At 45.5% G+C, this 20,970-nt stretch overlaps 1 protein-coding gene across 1 annotated transcript in view; it reads right to left on the bottom strand.

Annotated features, from left to right (window-relative positions):
- Positions 1-5,260, bottom strand: part of MOB3B (MOB kinase activator 3B) — a 72,360-nt gene extending 67,100 nt beyond the window's left edge. The window contains exon 1 of the mRNA XM_077816478.1: positions 4,843-5,260. Within this exon, the coding sequence (XP_077672604.1) occupies positions 4,843-5,260 (418 nt within the window). The remainder of the gene's footprint in view (positions 1-4,842) is intronic.
- Positions 5,261-20,970: the final 15,710 nt, after the last annotated feature.

Genomic DNA, 20,970 nt, shown 5'->3' on the forward strand with positions numbered 1-20,970 from the left:
GAAGTGGGTTTTAGCCCACGAAAGCTTATGCTCACATAAATTTGTCAGTCTCTAAGGTGCCACAAGCACGCCTTGTTCTTTTTGTTTTTCAGAGTAACACAGCTGCCACTCTGAAACCTATTTTATTACTGTTATTCACACCCTAACATGTTATGTTTATGGTGTCTGGCTTTATGTTGCTTGGCCTTGCAGCTTTGACAAGTTGTAAAATTGCATCATTCTATAATTCTGCTGGCAATCCCATGCAATGTGTGGTATTTGGAAAAGTATTCAAGTTGAAAGCCATTTAGCTTTTTGTACCTTTTGTCGTCTGCTTTTTTTAGGAAAATCATTAAAAAATTAATTACAAAAAAAAAAAAAAACACCCCCGCCAACAAAACCAGGGTTGATGGCCTCAACACAGTAGCCTCGAGTGGGCGTGGAGACTGAACTATCTTTCACACTACAGATATAAATCCTATAAACCAGGATTGAGGCATATGACTAGGGGAATGCAGGGAGCTTGAAGTTTGTGGCTATATAATTTCAGTCTCTAGAACTGTTAGCCTCGGACATGCTATAATCTCACTTCACAAAAATTCAAACTGAGAACAGTGGGGAAAAATTAAGGAAACCACTCCCCACAGCAAGAGGCTATCAGCATAAGAGACCCTTTAAGGCTTTACACTGTCAGAAAGAAGTGCGCCTATCTTCAGCAAGTGGTTTGCTTAGCCACTCACCACTCTGCTATCAGCACCTCAATTCCCATACCAGGTCCTGCTCTCATCCTCCAGTCATTCCTGTGTGTTAGCAACAGCAGATGCTAGCAGGAGGGAGTGAGAGAGACGGAGATCAGCAAATGAACTGCTCAGAATGACTGCAGAAAGCACAAAAGGAAATGGCCATAGACCACAGGAAACACACAGACTGACCCTGATAGGGGGCCCAGGGATGAGAGTACAGTGTAAATATATACAGATGTCCATGTTATAAATTGGTAAATCTCATTTTAACTCACCCAGTTCCTAGTTACAGTTTTTTAACCACAAAGGACAGGAAAGGAAAACAAAAACCCCCCAAAACCAAAACAAAAAGAAACCCAATACGATTGGCCCTTCTGAAACTATTTTTTGACCCCTTCAAGTAGCTCATCAGTAAAAGCTGTGTTTAATAGCAATTATGGAAATCCTACTCTAAATAGTCTGCGTGATGTACATACAATTAAAGAGGGCGTTATTTAATAGGATTAGTTTTGGAAATGTGCACAGTTTCTGTGGATTGCCATTACAAATTCCTCCCTGAATTCCCTTAAGTAAATTCATTTGCTAATGGAAACGGCAGCTCAAATCCTGTAAAAAGGACACAAACTTTTTTTTTAAAAGGAATCTATGGGGGACTCACTGCAGAGATGCACAGCAGTAAATTAATCCTTCCATTAATAACCAGACTTTTATGATGCAGAGTTTCTTTCTGCAGACCTTTTTTTGATCACAGAAGTAGCTGCAGCATAAAGACAGCCTAAAAAGAGGTAAAATAATGCTCGCTGTGCTTTAGAACGACTGTGGTAGCAACAACAGTGCACGGCACAAGATAAACCTCTTTTGGTCAGATACCAGTTTGTAATCAAGTTCAGTTGCTTCAAAGAACGAGCATTTGCCATTTCACTGTGATTAATTTTTCTGAATGAAAATAAGGAGAATCGAAATAATAGAAAGGAGAACGTGCACAGATCCCTTAAGGGAGCTGTGACTCAGACAGCAGCAACCAGGGCCAGATTTAGGGTCAGACGACCCGCCCAGGGTGCTGCAAGGTATTAAAAAGTTTAACAAATGGAGCGAGGAGGTGCCAAACGCACTTCTTGCCTGGTGCACAATTTGGTCCAGGACCAGCCCTGGCAGCAACCCTGGCACACCACAGTCCCAAAGCTTCTGTCTCGTGCAGTGGGGACAGTGAAAGGTGGAACATGGATGGAATGTGCCAGCTAAGCACAGGTATTATTCTAAGAGCTTTCCAAGCAACACGTTAATCATTGGGTGGCAATTATCTCCATTTTACATATGCAGAAATTGAAGCACAGAAAAGTTATATAACTTGCTCAAAGTTTCCCAGGGAGTCACTATTTGATCCTAGAATGTAACCTAGAAGTTCTGATGCCCGGGCATCCACTCTAACCTCTAAGGGAAAACTGACTCTCACGGCAACATTTAGGTCCAAACTTTCAGTGGGCTACGAACCTGGGGTACCTAACTTGGGATGCGTAGGGCCTGATTTGCAGAGGTGGCAAGCACCCATTACTCTAGCCCAAGTCAACTGGTGCTGCACATCTCTAAATGTCAGCACCTAACGTCACTCAAGTTGGGCATCCAAAATCTGAGCCTTCACAACCAATCCAAAACAGAAACTAGTGCCTGCAATAGATAGTGCTTGGTACTCGTGTACAGATGTACTCAGAGCAGGAGATGTTTCTGGTAAGCTAAGAAAAAGGCATTATTATGCAATAATGCTTCATTAGGGTATCCATAAAATCTCCTCCTGAAGTGCCTACGTCTCAGAGGTGTGTAAACCACGTGTAGGAGCAGAAGAGAGTCAACTATGTGAACGAGTGATGGAAATTAGTCTGGGAATTGGTACCGTGTCCCTTTATAACTCACCCCACAAGTGATCTGCATTCCTGGCCAAATTAACAAGATCCAGGTAGCATGGAGGTGCTCCACCGTTACCTGAAATTCCATGCCCAGTGCTATGGGGCAAGAGGCAGGTCAGGTCCCCCAGCTCATGTTACTGATAAAAGTTCTAAGCTGCACAAGCACAGTGATATCAGCCTCATTCCACCATCCTTACTTCTGAAGCGTGGACAATACCTATCTGCCTATCTCACAGGGATGCTATGAAAATTAATTAGCCAGTAATTGCACAGCTCTTTGAACATGCAAAATATTATTACTGACCTTCTTTTGCCTCTTTTCTCCTCTCAATCTGCCATTGGTTGCCACTGCCCTGGTCCCATGGTTGCTCCAGTCCCAGCACAGTGTGCCCCCACAGCAGGGAAATTAAGTGAAACTTAGTGATAATAAGTCTCACCTTGCCTTGGAACTGGTGCAAGAGTACAGAGAAGAGAAGCAAGGATCCAGCTGTATTTCCACTCCCGCAGGGTAAGGGCAACAATTAGGGCAGCATATGAACCTGGCTGGCCTGGTTGGGGTGAAAGAAGGCATACATGGGAGTGGGACCCTCTGGTCTCAGGCATGAGTTTTCACAACCTCTGCTGTTGCATCCGTGTTCTCACAGCATATGTGCACTTTGACCAGAGAGAAGAACAGTCATGTCAGGCCCAGAAGTGTTTGGCTCAAGTATTATAGAATGCAAAGCTATTTTACAGATGAACCAGAAGGCTGAGACCCGAGTTTGGGGTTCTGCTGGCTTCCTGCAGTGTTCCTCCGGTCACTTCTTCCAAAGAAGGAGATTATTAGCACTGAAAGTTTGGGTATTATAGATTATTTCTTGGTTCAATAAAAGCTGTCAACATGTTATCTGCCTCTCCCAAAGCCACAGAATTGACCATAAATATTTTCTGCACATATAAACAAAATCACTGATATTACCAAAGGGAAGTGAAACACTGGAACGAGCCATCACACAACAACGGTACAACAAAGCCCACATACATTTCAGTGAAAGTTCAAAAATCAAGGAGACCTGGAGAAATCTAAACCACTTCCCACTGCCCATAAAATGAGTCACAGCTTCCTTTGAAACCTGCCTTCTTCCTGCTGTGCGATAAACTGGAGGAGTTTAAGTTACAGCCTGTAACCACCACCTTTCATACCGATATGCAATGAGAGGAAAGGAAGAGGGACAAGTCTCTGGAACACAAACCCACAACAAGTCTGCCCACCCACATGATAATCAGAGCTGGGCAGTAAGCAATCTAAAGGTCAGCAGAGCTTACTGATATTTGCAATCTTGCTACATGCTCTCACCTCCCAACAAACCCTTCTAAACTAAGCCAGCCTGCGTAATCTTCTAACCACTTGATTTCAGTATTGCCCTCCCCTTGCTACTCCTTACCTCACTTAAGCCAGATCTTTTCTGAACCTCGTGCTGATAAACACGACGTTCCCTTATCCCTCAGGATAATCACACAGCTTTGAGATTTGCAAGAAGTTAGAAATAATAAAAATAAATTGTTAAATCAAACTTTCTCTAAAGTGCAGTTCTACCTTGAAAAGTGACTAAGGAAAAATGTCGCATCCACAGTTAGCAGCATCAGTAGCCATCATAAAGACTTGGGCACAGACAAGATTTAGATTTTTTTTCCTTCAGAGGATAGTTGCTCACTTTCCCCCCTCTTCGTCTTTTCATGGGGGGACAGGAGAGGGGGCAAAGGGACCATGGATAACAGTCCACACTGTGATCCTGATTCTCCACTGCCTTGCATTATGCACAGCCATTAGAGAAGTGGATGTAAAATGCCACCATCGTGGATAGGTTTTTATGCTCACTTTGTATAGGTGTCAATGGCTACTTAAGATGCAAGGGAGTGAAGGTTCAGACCTGATTGGCCTCAGATAGGCTACTATAGTATTGTTGCCCTTGCTGTTGCCACCCCTAAATAATTAAGCTAAGTGGCTTACCAGGGATTAGTGGCTGGGCTGAAAAGATTTTTATTTTTTTTTTTTTAAAGCAAGCAATCATTTCATCTTTTGACATGCTACTCCTGTGGAATGTCTGACATCTCCCCAGCAGCACTCCAGGGCCTAACACTCTGAGTTCAAGAGCCATTACTATTAGGAAAAGAAATGGAGCATTCCAGGCACACAGAGTGAAATACGGTTTGTGGCTCTAGGCTTTGCTTGGACTCACCCACACTAGTAGGGAATATGTCCTCATTGTTGATCTGCACCTCGATCCAGTCCATGAGAAGGTTCATATACTGGGGTGCTGGCAATGCAGTGGGCTTCTTGTACTTCAAGTCATCCTGCCACCGGTACTCATACTTAGGGCCCCCAGACATCACCGGGCAGGTCCTCTCTGTGCAGAACTCACAGATAGTTCCATAGATCAGGTTGATCCTGTTGAAAAAGTCAACCACGTGAACTGCCACCCAGTCATTTAGGTCTTCTCCATTGGGCAGCTGCACAGCTGCTTTCAGGTCCACTCCCGAGTTCAGTGAGGCCTGTGCTCGTTTATGGAGCTCAAACCTCTGGGTCCCAGGTTCAAATTTGCGTTTGGGACGGAAGGTCTTGTCCTTATTAAAAACTTGCTTGAGGGCTATGGACATGTCTGGTAATTTTCTGCCCTCTAGCAATTAACGTATATATTCAAAGCGAAGACTTTCCTGTCGCAGGTCCCACTCTCGTCACACAAATTGTTGTCAATGTCTATGCAGTCCACCAGCTCTTCCTCTTGAAAGCCCAGAAGACCTCATGTTCCTAAAGACATGGAAAGGTATGTTAGTGTTAAGCCCAGTTCGGGCCTTGTCAATTTGCTACTGTTTTATCATCACGCTCAAAACCATGGGAAGCATATTTTTGGGGAGCTAAAAAGCAAGTTTCCAAAACGTATCAGCCAAAATTTTCAAAGGTGACTAGGTATTTTGGGTGCCTCCAATTTTTAGTACCCATTGTGAAAACCCTTCAAGGGGCCTGATCTTCAGCATGCACTGAACACCTGGCCACTTTAAAATGTCTCAAGTTGGGCACCCAAATCCCGAGGCTCTCAAAATCACTAGTCACTAGCAAAAGGGGAACGAAATGTGTCATGTATAATACATTCCCAGGCTCTTACTGCATCCATAATTTGGGAACATACCTTTCAGTTGTGCTTAATTTTACAGTGATCATGCCTCCTTTATTTACAATTTAACCAAGAGTAATATTGTATCTCAGTTTAGAATGTGGTGTCTAATTGTTCATAAACAACACACAGTATCTATACAAAACCTTAATGATAAATCCATGCTCTCCTTTCTGTGTCTACAGATTAGAAGTATTTATTTGCAGTATTTGCTGCACTTTAATTTTTAATTAAATTAGTATTATTAGTATTAATATTAGTAGTATTTTTAATTAGTGAACCTAATCATTTTACATATCCTTTAGGATCTAATGAGGTGAAACCTATAAGACTGTATAGAAATAATTCTTAAAATGTGTACGATAAATGGAGAATGACATCCTTTATATTGTTCTTTTGAACCATTCTGTGTAACTCTATAGCACAGTCTTACTTTTCTATTAAATTCTTTACCGTGGTTTAAAAAAAAAATCTATGAAAAGATTGTCACTTTCTAGAAAACTCTGTAGGACTTCTCCACAAGAGAATGCTACGCATATTGGTCCCCAAGAGTTTGTGGTGTGTTTTCTGAATGGGTCTGACAGGACACCATTTATGGTTTTCATAGTTAGCCTGCCTGAGGGAGAAATTATTCCTTCCATAACTGCGTTCTATGAACGTGTGCCCAGGGATTATCATCATAAGTAAATGAAGCATAGTGACAGGTGATGTGGTGGTTAGTAGCCAGTTTAATGGGATTTTTTCTTGAGTAACATGTAAGGGCTTTACGAATAAATCTCTAGAGAGGGGGCATTTCATGCAGTGTGTTATTGAAATACAATAACAGACTTCAAATATGCATAAAACTACAAAACTCTTGTACCATTAACTTCTAATGAATTCTCTTTAGGGGATTATGCTGCTCCACTGTTTTCCTCAAGACATACACACGAAAATTTTGCTAGATCGCATGTGCAAAGCACTAAATCTACATTCTTCTGAAAATTATCTCCCAGGCCTTTGCCAACTGGGTAGGAGGAGAAAGGAAATACCCTCCCCGCCTTTTCTGACACCACAAGATACCAACAGAGACCTCGACAGACAGCAATCTGGTGTGTGAGGTATCCTCTCCGTAATGGAGCATTTATAGCCATAAAGAAAACAAAAATAGTCAGAGATTGGCATCCTGCCAATTTGTCAGCGAGACCAGCTAAGCAACCCTGGCACATCCTTGTGCTGCTTCTGGCACATCCTTGCACTGCAAGGGGAGCTAACGAACAGAGGACTGCAAAGAGGGGAGTTTGAGAGAGAGTCATACTAGAATTGCTATGGTTAGGAAGGGCTGCATTGCCAGTGCCAACACTGCTCCTCTATCCAGATAGACAGCCTAACCACGGATGCCTCTACCCAGATCCTGGTGTGGATTTGCGGAGACTGTGGCCTGCATTTCCCACTCACAGAAAGCCAGGCTGGGGGGACCATCCAATATGAAAGGTGCCTGCTGGTGGAATCTCTCAGGAAGCAGGTGGGAGAGGTACAGGAGGCGGTAGCTAGGCTGAGGAGCATCCATGCCCATGAGGAATTCCTCAAGAGTATTCATATGGAGACATCCAAGGCTGAGAGAGCTATCCAGCAAGAGACGACTGCTGTTACACCACTAGGGGAGGAAGATATGGCTCTGTCACAGGGAGGACACTGGCTGCTGGTTATTTCTGGCAGCAGGCAGTGCTCCACCCCTACTCCCAACCCACCCACCATGGTGATGGAAAACCGATATGCTGCCCTGGCAACGAGCTACGAGGAATGACCCCAAAAGGTGGCGGAGGAGAAGCCATGCACCCCAAGGCTGGAAGGATCGCAGCCACCACCCCAATAAGTGACTACAGGGCTCTGGGAGTAAAAGTTGTGAGTGCAGGTGGTGGTCTCTTCAGCCCTTCCAGTCAAGGGTAGGGGGACAGGCAGACACAAATGCATTCTAGAGGTGAATGTCTGGCTGCGAAGATGGTGTCGACAGGAGGGCTTTGGCTTCCTTGACCATGAGATGCTGTTCCAGGAAGGACTGCTAAGCAGAGATGGGGTCCACCTAGTGAGGAAGGGGAAGAGCATATCTGGATACAGACTGGCTAACCTAGTGAAGAGGGCTTTAAACTAGGTTTGAATGGGGCAGGTGACCAAAGCCCACAGATAAGTCAAAAACATGGAGACGTGGGAGAAGGGTTGGAATTTGGGAGGAGCATGGGTTGTTATAGCAGGGATAAAGGAGAGAAAATAGAATTGGGGGAGGAAATCAAGTCAGTATCTTAGATGTCCGTATACTAATGCGAGAAGTATGGGGAATAAGCAGAAAGAACTTGAAATGCTAGTAAATAAACACAACTATGATATAGTTGGCATCACAGAGACTTGGTGGGATAATATGCATGACTGGAATATTGGTATAGGAGGGTACAGCTTGCTCAGGAAGGACAGGCAGGGAAAAAAGGGAGGAGGTGTTGCCTTATATATTTACAATGTATATACTTGGACTGAGGTTGAGATGGAAATAAGAGACAGACTTGTCGAAAGTCTCTGGGTAAGGATAAAAGGGATTAAAAAAAATAATGGTGATGTCATAGTAGGGATCTACTACAGATCACCTAACCAGGAAGAAGAGGTGGATGAGGCTTTGTTTAAACAACTAACAAACTGATCCAAAGCACAGGACTTGGTGGTGATGGGGGGACTTCAACTACCCAGACATCTGTTGGGAAAATACACAGCAGGGCACAAATTATCCAACAAGTTCTTGGAATGTAGTGGAGACAATTTTTTATTTCAGAAGGTGGAGAAAGCTACTAGAGGAGAGGTTGTTCTAGATTTGATTTTGACAAACAGGGAGGACCTGGTTGAGAATTTGAAAGTGGAAGGCAGCCTGGGTAAAAGTGATCATGAAATGACAGAGCTCATGATTCTAAGCAATGGTAGGAGGGAGAACAGCAAAATAAAGATAATGGATTTCAAGAAGGTAGACTTTAGCAAACTCAGGGAGTTGGTGGTAAGTTCCCATGGGAAGCAAGTTTAGGGGGAAAAATAATTGAAAATAGTTGGTAGTTTTTCAAAGAGACCTTATTAAGGGCACAAGAGCAAATTATACCACTGCATAGGAAAGACAGGAAGCATGGTAAGAGGCCACTCTGGCTTAACCAGGAGATCTTCAATGATCTAAAAATCAAAAAAGAGAGTCCTACAAAAAGTGGAAACTAGGTCAAATTACAAAGGCTGAATATAAACAAACACCACAAGTGTGTAGGGACAAAATTAGAAAGGCCAAGGCACAAAAAAAAAATCAAACTAGCTAGAGATGTGAAGGGTAACAAGAAAACATTCTACAAATACATTAGAAGCAAGAGGAAGACCAAGGACAAAGTAGGCCCGTTACTCAATGAGGAGGGAAAAATTACAGAAAATGTGGAAAGGGCAGAGGTGCTTAATGACTTCGTTTCAATTTTCACCAAGAAGGTTGGCAGCGATTGGACGTCTAACATAGCGAATGCCATTGAAAATGAGGTAGGGTCAGAGGCTAAAATAAGGAAAGAACAAGTTAAAAATTACTTAGACAAATTAGATGTCTTCAAGTCACCAGGGCCTGATGAAATGCATCCTAGAATACTCAAGGAGCTGACTGAGGAGATATCTGAGCCATTAGCCATTATCTTTGAAAAGTCAGGGAAGACGGGAGAGATCCCAGTAGGCTGGAAAAGGGCAAATATAGCGCCAATCTATAAAAAGGGAAATAAGGACAATCCCGGGAACTACAGACCAGTCAGCTTAACTTCTGTATCCAGAAAGATAATGGAGCAAGTAATTAAACAATCGATTTGCCAACATCTAGACGATAACGTGATAAGTAACAATCAGCATTGATTTGTCAAGAACAAATCTTGTCAAACCAACCTGATACCTTTCTTTGACAGGGTGACAAGCCTTCTGGATGGGGGGAAGCGATAGACATGGTATATCTTGACTTTCGTAAAGCTTTTGATACTGTCTCGCATGACTGTCTCATAAACAAACTAGGGAAATGCAACCTAGATGGAGCTACTATAAGGTGAGTGCAAAACTGGCTGGAAAACCGTTCCCAGAGAGTAGTTATCAATGATTCAGAGTCATGCTGGATGGACATAATGGGTGGGGTTCTGTTCAATATCTTTATCAATGATTCAGATAATGGTAGAGAGAGTACACTTATAAAGTTTGGGGTCAATACCAAGTTGGGAGGAGTTGCAAGTGCTTTGGAGGATAGGATTAAAATTCAAAATGATCTGGACAAACTGGAGAAATGGTCTGAAGTAAATAGGATGAAATTCAATAAGGACAAATGCAAAGTACTCCATTCAGGAAGAAACAATCCGTTGCACACATACAAAATGGGAAATGACTGCCTAGAAAGGAGTACTGTGGAAAGGGATCTGGTGGTCATAGTGGACCACAAGCTAAATATGAGTCAACAGTATAAAACTGTTGCAAAAAAAGCAAACATCATTCTGCGATGTATTAACAGGAATATTGTAAGCAAGACATGAGAAGTAATTCTTCTGCTCTACTCCGTGCTGATTAGGCCTCAACTGGAGTATTGTGTCCATTTCTCGGCACCACATTACAGGAAAGATGTGGACAAATTGGAGAAAGTCCAGAGAAGAGCAACAAAAATTATTAAAGGTCTAGAAAACATGAATTATGGGGAAGATTGAAAAAGTTGGGTTTGTTTAGCCTGAAAAAGAGAAGACAGAGGGGACATGATAACAGTTTTCAAGTACATACAAGGTTGTTACAAGGAGGAGGGAGAAAAAAAATTATTCTTAACCTCTGAGACTAGGACAAGCAGCACTATGGGCTTAAAGTGCAGCAAGGGAAGTTTAGGTTGGACATTAGGAAAAACTTCCTGTTAGGTTGGTTAAACACTGGAATAAATTGCCTAGGGAGGTTGTGGAATCTCCATCATTGGAGATTTTTAAGAGCAGGTGAGACAAACACCTGTCAGGAATGGTCTAAATAATACTTAGTCCTGCAGGGGACTGGACTAGATGACTTCTCAAGGTCCCTTCCAGGCCTATAATTCTATGCCCTGGTCTACACTAGGACTTTAGGTTGAATTTAGCAGCGTTAAATCAATGTAAACCTGCACCCGTCCACATGATGAAGCCCTTTATTTCGACTTAAAGGGCTCTTAAAATCGATTTCCTTACTCCACCCCTGACAAGTGGATTAGCGCTTAAATCGGCCTTGCCGGCTCGAATTTGGGGTACTGTGGACACAATTCGACGGTATTGGCCTCCGGGAGCTATCCCAGAGTGCTCCATTGTGATTGCTCTGGACAACACTCTCAACTCAGATGCACTGGCCAGGCAGACAGGAAAAGAACCGCGAACTTTTGAATCTCATTTCCTGTTTGGCCAGCGTGGCAAGCTGCAGGTGACCATGCAGAGCTCATCAGCAGAGGTGACCATGATGGAGTCCCAGAATCGCAAAAGAGCTCCAGCATGGACTGAACGGGAGGTACGGGATCTGATCGCTGTATGGGGAGAGGAATCCATGCCATCAGAACTCCGTTCCAGTTGTCGAAATGCCAAAACCTTTGTCAAAATCTCGCAGGGCATGAAGGACAGAGGCCATAACAGGGACCCAAAGCAGTGCCGCGTGAAACTTAAGGAGCTGAGGCAAGCCTACCAGAAAACCAGAGAGGCGAACGGCCGCTCCGGCTCAGAGCCCCAAACATGCCGCTTCTATGATGAGCTGCATACCATTTTAGGGGGTTCAGCCACCACTACCCCAGCCGTGTTGTTTGACTCCTTCAATGGAGATGGAGGCAACACGGAAGCAGGTTTTGGGGACGAAGAAGATGATGATGATGAGGTTGTAGACAGCTCACAGCAAGCAAGCGGAGAAACCGGTTTTCCCGACAGCCAGGAACTGTTTCTCACCCTGGACCTGGAGCCAGTACCCCCTGAACCCACCCAAGGCTGCTTCCTGGACCCGGCAGGCAGAGAAGGGACCTCTGGTGAGTGTACCTTTTAAAATACTATACATGGTTTAAAAGCAAGCATGTGAAAGGATTACTTTGCCCTGGCATTCGTGGCTCTCCTGGATGTACTCCCAAAGCCTTTGCAAAAGGTTTCTGGGGAGGGCAGCCTTATTGCGTCCTTCATGGTAGGACACTTTACCACACCAGGCCAGTAACACATACTCGGAAATCATTGTACAACAAAGCATTGCAGTATATGTTTGCTGGCGTTCAAACAACATCCGTTCTTTATCTCTCTGTGTTATCCTCAGGAGAGTGAGATATAATTCATGGTCACCTGGTTGAAATAGAGTGCTTTTCTTCAGGGGACACTCAGAGGAGCCCGTTCCTGCTGGGCTGTTTGCCTGTGGCTAAACAGAAATGTTCCCCACTGTTAGCCACGGGGAGGGGGGAGGGTTGAGGGGGTAGCCACGCGGTGGGGGGAGGCAAAATGCGACCTTGTAACGAAAGCACATGTGCTATGTATGTAATGTTAACAGCAAAGTTTACCCCGAAAGAGTGTAGCCACTGTTTTATAAAATGTGTCTTTTTAAATACCGCTGTCCCTTTTTTTTTCTCCACCAGCTGCATGTGTTTCAATTATCACAGGATCTTCTCCTTCCCAGAGGCTAGTGAAGATTAGAAAGAAAAAAAAATGCACTCGAGATGAAATGTTCTCCGAGCTCATGCTGTCCTCCCACACTGACAGAGCACAGACGAATGCGTGGAGGCAAATAATGTCAGAGTGCAGGAAAGCACAAAATGACCGGGAGGAGAGGTGGCGGGCTGAAGAGAGTAAGTGGCGGGCTGAAGACAGGGTTGAAGCTCAAACGTGGCGGCAGCGTGATGAGAGGAGGCAGGATTCAATGCTGAGGCTGCTGGAGGACCAAACCAGTATGCTCCAGTGTATGGTTCAGCTGCAGCAAAGGCAGCTGGAGCACAGACTGCCACTACAGCCCCTGTGTAAGCAACCGCCCTCCTCCCCAAGTTCCATAGCCTCCACACCCAGACGCCCAAGAACGCGGTGGGGGGGCCACCAGCCAACCAGCCACTCCACCACAGAGGATTGCCCAAAAAAAAGAAGGCTGGCATTCAATAAATTTTAAAGTTGTAAACTTTTAAAGTGCTGTGTGGCATTTTCCTTCCCTCCTCCACTACCCCTCCTGGGCTACCTTGGTAGTCATCCCCCTATTTGTGTGATGAATGAATAAAGAATGCATGAATGTGAAGCAACAATGACTTTATTGCCTCTGCAAGCGGTGATCGAAGGGAAGAGGGGAGGGTGGTTAGCTTACAGGGAAGTAGAGTGAACCAAGGGGCAGGGGGTTTCATCAAGGAGAAACAAACAGAACTTTCACACCGTAGCCTGGCCAGTCATGAAACTGGTTTTCAAAGCTTCTCTGATGCGTACCGCGCCCTTCTGTGCTCTCCTAACCACCCTGGTGTCTGGCTGCGCGTAACCAGCAGCCAGGCGATTTGCCTCAACCTCCCACCCCGTCATAAACGTCTCCCCCTTACTCTCACAGAGATTGTGGAGCACTCAGCAAGCAGTAATAACAGTGGGAATATTGGTTTCGCTGAGGTCTAAGCGAATCAGTAAACTGCGCCAGCGCGCCTTTAAACATCCAAATGCACATTCTACCACCATTCTGCACTTGCTCAGCCTGTAGTTGAACAGCTCCTGACAACTGTCCAGGCTGTCTGTGTACGGCTTCATGAGCCATGGCATTAAGGGGTAGGCTGGGTCCCCAAGGATACATATAGGCATTTCAACATCCCCAACAGCTATTTTCTGGTCTGGGAATAAAGTCCCTTCCTGCAGCTTTTGAAACAGACCAGAGTTCCTGAAGATGCGAGCGTCTGTACCTTTCCCGGCCATCCCATGTTGATGTTGGTGAAACGTCCCTTGTGATCCACCAGAGCTTGCAGCACTATTGAAAAGTACCCCTTGCGGTTTATGTACTCGGCGGCTTGGTGCTCCGGTGCCAAGATAGGGATATGGGTTCCGTCTATGGCCCTACCACAGTTAGGGAATCCCATTGCAGCAAAGCCATCCACTATGACCTGCACATTTCCCAGGGTCACTACCCTTGATATCAGCAGATCTTTGATTGCGTGGGCTACTTGCATCACAGCAGCCCCAACAGTAGATTTGCCCACTCCAAATTGATTCCCAACTGACCAGTAGCTGTCTGGCGTTGCAAGCTTCCACAGGGCTATCGCCACTCGCTTCTCAACTGTGAGGGCTGCTCTGATCTTGGTATTCATGCGCTTCAGGGCAGGGGAAAGCAAGTCACAAAGTTCCATGAAAGTGCCCTTACGCATGCGAAAGTTTCGCAGCCACTGGGAATCGTCCCAGACCTGCAACACTATGTGGTCCCACCAGTCTGTGCTTGTTTCCCGAGCCCAGAATCGGCGTTCCACAGCATGAACCTGCCCCATTAGCACCATGATGCATGCATTGGCAGGGCCCATGCTTTCAGAGAAATCTGTGTCCTGATCACTCACATGACCGCGCTGACGTCGCCTCCTCGCCCGGTATCGCTTTGCCAGGTTCTGGTGCTGCATATACTGCTGGATAATGTGTGTGGTGTTTAATGTGCTCCTAATTGCCAAAGTGAGCTGAACGGCCTCCATGCTTGCCTTGGTATGGCGTCCGCACAGAAAAAAGGCGCGGAACGATTGTCTACCGTTGCTCTGACGGAGGGAGGGGCGACTGACGACACGGCTTACAGGGTTGGCTCAGGGAGCTAAAATCAACAAAGGGGGTGGCTTTACATCAAGGAGTATTTCAGGCAGGACTTCACGGAGGGTTCCAATAAGAAATGGTGCACCTAAATTATTGTTCTTACAGGAACAAGGAGGTTAGTCTGGCCTCTGATTGATACATGACTAGATTTACCTCGCTGCACCTTCTCTGTGAGTGACTGCAGTGTGACCTAGAGGAATGAGTCCCCTAGACAGGGGAGGAGGCAAATTAGTACAAAACAAATCTGATCTGTGTCTTGTTTTGATCCACTCCATCTATCTTTCACATCTTTGGCTGGCAGCAGACGGTGCAGAAGGACTGCATGCCATCCACAACTCATGGCTGCTCGGCAGAAGATGGTGCAGTAGGACTGTTAGCCATCCTCATCTCTTGCCTGCCCGGCAGAAGATGATGCAATAGGACTGCTAGCAATCTGTATCGCCTGCCTGCTCACCATAAGACGGTTCAATACAACTGACTGCAGGACTAAAGAGAATGACCTGGTCAAGTCACTCCAAATTTAGTCCCTGCGCCCATGTCTGCCCAGGCGCTCGTGGCCGATGTGGCCAGGAGCACCCGGACATGATGATGACGGCTACCAGTCGTACTGTACCGTCTGCTGCCAGAAGGCAATGGGTTGCTGCTACTGTGTAGCAATGCAGTACCGCGTCTGCCAGCACCCAGGAGACATACGGTGACGGTTACCTGAGCGGGCTCCATGCTTGCCGTGGTATGGCGTCTGCACAGGTAACTCAGGAAAAAAGGCGCGAAACGATTGTCTGCCCTTGCTTTCACGGAGGGAGGGAGGGAACGGGGACCTGACAATATGTACCCAGAACCACCCGCGACAATGTTTTAGTCCCATCAGAGTGCTCCATTGTGACTGCTCTGGACAGCACTCTCAACTCAGATGCACGATTGTTTGCCGTTGCTCTGACGCAGTGAGGGGCGACTGAGAACACGGCTTACAGGGTTGGCTTCAGGGAGCTAAAATCAACAAAGGGGGTGGCTTTACATCAAGGAGTATTTCAGGCAGGACTTCACGGAGGGTTCCAATAAGAAATGGTGCACCTAAGTTATTGTTCTTATTGGAACAAGGAGGTTAGCCTGGCCTCTGATTGATACATGACCAGATTTACCTCGCTGCACCTTCTCTGTGAGTGACTACAGTGTGACCTAGAGGAATGAGTCCCCTAGACAGGGGAGGGGGGGGAAGCAAATGAGTACAAAACAAATCTGGTCTATTTCTTGTTTTGATCCACTCCATCTATCTTTTACATCTTTGGCTGGCAGCAGACGGTGCAGAAGGACTGCATGCCATCCACATCTCTTGCCTGCCCGGCAGAAGATGGTACAATACGACTGCTAGCCATCCTCATCTCTTGCCTGCCCAGCAGAAGATGGTACAGTACGACTGCTAGCAATCCGTATCGCCTGCCTGCTCACCATAAGACGGTTCAATAGGACTGACTGCAGGACTAAAGAGAATGACCTGGTCAAGTCACTCCAAATTTAGTCCCTGAGCCCATGTCTGCCCAGGCGCTCCCAGCCAACGTGACCAGGAGCACCTCGGACACAACGATGACGGCTACCAGTCATATTGCACTGTCTGCTGCCAGAAGGAAATGGGTTGCTGCTACTGTGTAGCAATGCAGTACCGCGTCTGCCAGCACCCAGGAGACGGTTACCTGAGCGGGCTCCATGCTTGCCGTGGTATGGTGTCTGCACAGGTAACTCAGGAAAAAAGGCGCGAAACGATTGTCTGCCCTTGCTTTCACGGAGGGAGGGAGGAAACGAGGGCCTGACGATACGTACCCAGAACCACCCGCGACAATGTTTTAGCCCCATCAGGCATTGGGATCTCAACCCAGAATTTCAATGGGCAGCGGAGACTGCGGGAACTGTGGGATAGCTACCCACAGTGCAACGCTCCGGAAGTTGACTCTAGCCTCGGTACTGTGGAAGCACTCTGCCGAGTTAATGCACTTAGAGCATTTTCTGTGGGGATATACACACTCGAATATATAAAACCGATTTCTAAAAAAACGACTTCTATAAATTCGACCTTATTCCGTAGTGTAAACATACCCTATGATAGATGGATCGTGGGTTGACAGACACTTTCCCAGTGGCATCCAAGTCAGTCCAAATTTCATGCCCAACACGCCCCTTGAAGCGATGTTAAACCAAGACCCAGACAAGCTACCAGGCAGGGTAAGGAAAAAAGAAAGCTAAATGCAACTGGCTTTGGAACTCTTTAGTTAAGCACAAAGCTACAGCAGTTTAGAAAACAGCTTCCCAACACAGTTTAATGCTGCTAAGCGACATCAGCTGCAGCTCACTCATGCTAAGCAGCACTGGGCTGTGTCGGTATTTGGATGGGAGACTCTCAAGGAAAAGCCGAGTGCTGTGGGAAGTTGCATTAATAATTCATTTGATAACATGTTCCCTCTGAGCCAGCACTGAGCCAGTGTCCCAGAACGGAGTTAGGGAGTGCTGTGCTGCTGGAGACGCCAACTTTTAGATGAAAAGCAAAATCAAGGTTACAACCACTTCAAGAGCCCACTGTGCTTTCTGCAAGAGTAAGGATGCTAACCCTGGCGTCCTAGCTCATTCCAGCTCAGGTTATTACATTACAGCCACCTAACGCCCTTGACATTTCCATTCCAATATTCAGTTTTCCTTTCTGACCTACACTGTTAAGCAACTACTCATGCTCAAAATGCTTTACAAACCTCAGGCCCAGTCCTGCTCTCACTCACAGCAATAGGAGTTTGGCCACTGACTTCAATAAGAGCAGGATGAGGCTCTTGATCTATTTAAAATACAGGCTGAAAAAATCCACCTCTTCCTGGGACACAAGCCGAGACAATTCTCAACAGGCTTATATTTCTATGGGAGAAATCAGAGGAATTTTTCTGATGACTCCTTTGTATTCCAGATACAAACGTTATTGATTGTAGTAAAACATGTGCCCACGTAGCAATATCTGTGAATTTACATTGGTGTAAAACTGGTGTAACGGGGCAGAGAAACAGGTCCAAATTATTCAGCATAGACAGAAGCAAAATTTCTCTGTATTTGTTCTCTCTGATCTTCGGTAGTCTTCTGTGTATCAAGAGTTACAGTTAAATTCTGCCCTTGGAAATGCACATCCAATTCCCACTAGGCCAAATTCTACTCCAAGTTACACAACTCCCACTAAATTCAATGGGCCAAACCCTCCCCTCAGATACATGCATGCTGCTGGAGGAAGCTGTATGTGAATACCTAAAGGCAGAATTTAAACAAACGAGAAATGCCTGCACATATCTTAAGTGCAGAATTTAGTGCTCAGTATTGTGCGATATAAACCCAAGTGGTTCTTCATTCATCTCCCTGCCCCTTGATTCAATATTAAAAAGTATAACTCTGCACTGATTCTGCATGTCAGATTCATGGTTCATGTTCAGCAAAAGGCATTTTTGATCTCTGCTAAATGTGACTGAAGCAGGGAATACGCAAAAGGCAGAAGAGGCTATTTCAGTAAAAAGACTCATTTTTTCCTCTTTTTCCTCTCCTGTGAAAGTGCAATGGGAAAGAGTATCATCCGACTTCCATGGGATCCTGTGGTGAACCAACCCATCTGAAATAATTTTGTGAGCCCTGCCTGCTGTGGGTCTCTGCCAGCTTATTCAACACCCTCCTAACCCAAAGAGCAGCACAGAAAAGAGAGCGTTTTCCTCTTGTGAAACAGCCAGCATTCCCTGCCCCCTCATTAAAACAACCAGCTCCATTTGTTTTCCAGAATTTACCTTTTCTAAAACTGAGTACTCATGAAAGGCAAAACCTTAACAGCCCAGGAGAATGAAGCTTTTACATCACGTGCAGGCAAGGAAGGAGCAGTGTCAGCTGTCCCACACTGCTTGCCAGGTTGCCTCAACTCCAGCCTGTAGGGATGGTTCCCTAGGATGAGTGATAGTTTAGGTTGGGATTTCTAAAGGAGTCTATGGGAGTGAGGCACCCAACTTGTAATGGAATTCCATGGGATTTATGGAGGCGTGCAACTCTTTTAGGCTTAATTTGAAAATCCCAGCCACAGTCTCTAGGCTCAGTCCAAACCTAAAAGCCCCTCAGCTTCAGTGTTCAGACTGCGATCAAAGGCTGCTCGTGGGGTTGGGGGTTAGGAGCGAAGTACAGCGTGAAACTGGAGTGACACCACCAAGCCATTTCACACAGGCCACCCAACGGCCATTAGATGGCAACACAGTTCAGCCACCACTGAACTACACTGGAACCAGTGATCTAGCAATAGCAGGTCCGACATCCCCTCTACCGGGTTGGGAACACAAACAAAATAAAAACTTGTTGGTGCTTCAGAATCCAACAGTATAAACAAAAGGGAACCCCCGCCCCCCCCAAGTCTAATTTCAGGCAGCTTGAAACACAAAAAGTAACATTAAAAAAACGTAAGTCCTATCCTCAACTGGTATAAATCAGTCTGGCTCTGTTTACTGTCAATAGCGTGAGGCCAGTTTTCATCTGCTGAGGAGGCATTCTCAGGTATAATAGATTGAAGTATTATTGGTAACACAGATTACTTAAGCCATTTTGAGTCTGGCTTTCCTCTCGCTTATACCATTGTAACTGCCTTGACGTCACTGGAATTACTCCCGATTCACCCTAGCGTCAGCAGCAGCAGAACCAGGTCTATTCTGTTAAATAGCAATGTCCTTTGAAAGAGGTGTGTCTCAGTTACCATCCGCTGCCCAAAGGGTAGATTTGGATCTGAGGAATAATTCAGTTCAGCGAACTCCCCTTGCATGTTGACAGGTGTTACGGGCGATGACACTAACTCTGTTAGTGTTTGATAAGCAGATGCTGAGATCTCCTCACGAAGAAAAGGTGGGATCCTTACCGGCTTTACCAGCGGCACCATGGAAATAGAGGCTGCTCTCGCTGCATCTACCACTCAAATACAGGACTCAGACGAACTTTGAAGCAGCTTTTAGTGAGAATATCAGACAGATAAAGGTCACAAAGGAGCAGAAAGCACTTCTTAACCACCCAGTCATCACAAAGAAATCCATGTACAAACATTGTCTGAGTGACTAAGGACAAAAACATATGCCATTTGTGTACACACTTTTAATTAAAATTGCACAATTCCAATGAGTTGTAATTGCAGTCAATAAAAAGAGGATACGCTGTGTTTATGCACACACCTTTCCTACAATGGTGTCAACATACTGCAATCATTCATTAAGCCTCATCATGCCCCTGCGAGGCAGCGCAGTATTATCCCCATTTTACTGAGGAAGGAATTGGAACAGGGTGAAGTGACTTGTCCAGCATCCGTCACAAAGTGAGCCTCTGTTGGCACCCGAGTTGGCAACATACTCGAAAATTCCTCATCACCAGCCCTAACACTCTCCTCTGCCATTCCAAACGCCATTCTCTGTCTTGAGTACTCCACAGACCTGATTCAAAGCCCAAGGAAGTCGACAGAAATACACGTTGACCTTAAGGGGCTTTGGATCAAGCCCTTTACACACTTCTCAAGTTTGGCCTCCTGCCTCCCTATCCATTCAAGCAGCTACATTCATCCCTGGCGTCATTCCAGGATGTAATGGAGTTAAACCAGGAAAGAATTTGGCCCACGAGTGCGTGTGTAAGTGCACATTTATAGCATCACCAGATTCCTATTTGCAACCCACAGGGTTTCACAAGCTAAAATGCATTCTCTGTTTGAAACATCTAAATGCAGCAAACCTACCAAATAAGAAAAACAAAGTGCTGTCCTGAGTGCAGAATAAACTTTTCCTGGGGGTAGGAGGGGGGGTATCTTAGTAGCTAAGGACAAAAACATATCATGCCATTTGTTCATATACTTCTAAGTAAAAATGTGCAATTTGAATTACACTCAAAAAAAACCCCATGTATCTATATCATCGTAACTACATCACAGGGAAAGAGATTCAACATGGGGAAAATTCCCTACTCATCTACAGTGTAGATCAGGCAACAGAGAGTCATACAGTAGTCATGGTTGTGCCTGTATTAACCTGTGTAGGTAACAAGAATCATAAAGGAAATCCTAATCCATTGGCGAAAGGGCCCTAAAACGGGCACACAGATATGTGTGGAGCTCAATCATGCATGCAGGTTCTGACCAGCAACATCCCCTCTCTTCCTCCCCACCCACGTCAGACACACACACCTTCCACCCAGATTATTTGAGCTCCTACCAACAATGGTAAAAGGTACATAATTGCCATTGCCAGAGTAGGCATACATACAAATGCACCGACTGCACCTCTGGCCTTTATGTGCTGGCCCCTCTACATGCCTTGTGGGGAGAAGTTTTGGGAGCAGGCAGATTCAAATGTTTTCTATTTTATGCTCCCCCATCCCTTTGTCCACAGTTTGTGAGACTACTTGGCAGCCA

The sequence above is a fragment of the Eretmochelys imbricata genome, chromosome 5 (genome assembly GCF_965152235.1).
Source record: "Eretmochelys imbricata isolate rEreImb1 chromosome 5, rEreImb1.hap1, whole genome shotgun sequence".
In the NCBI taxonomy this organism is placed as follows: Eukaryota; Metazoa; Chordata; order Testudines; family Cheloniidae; genus Eretmochelys; species Eretmochelys imbricata.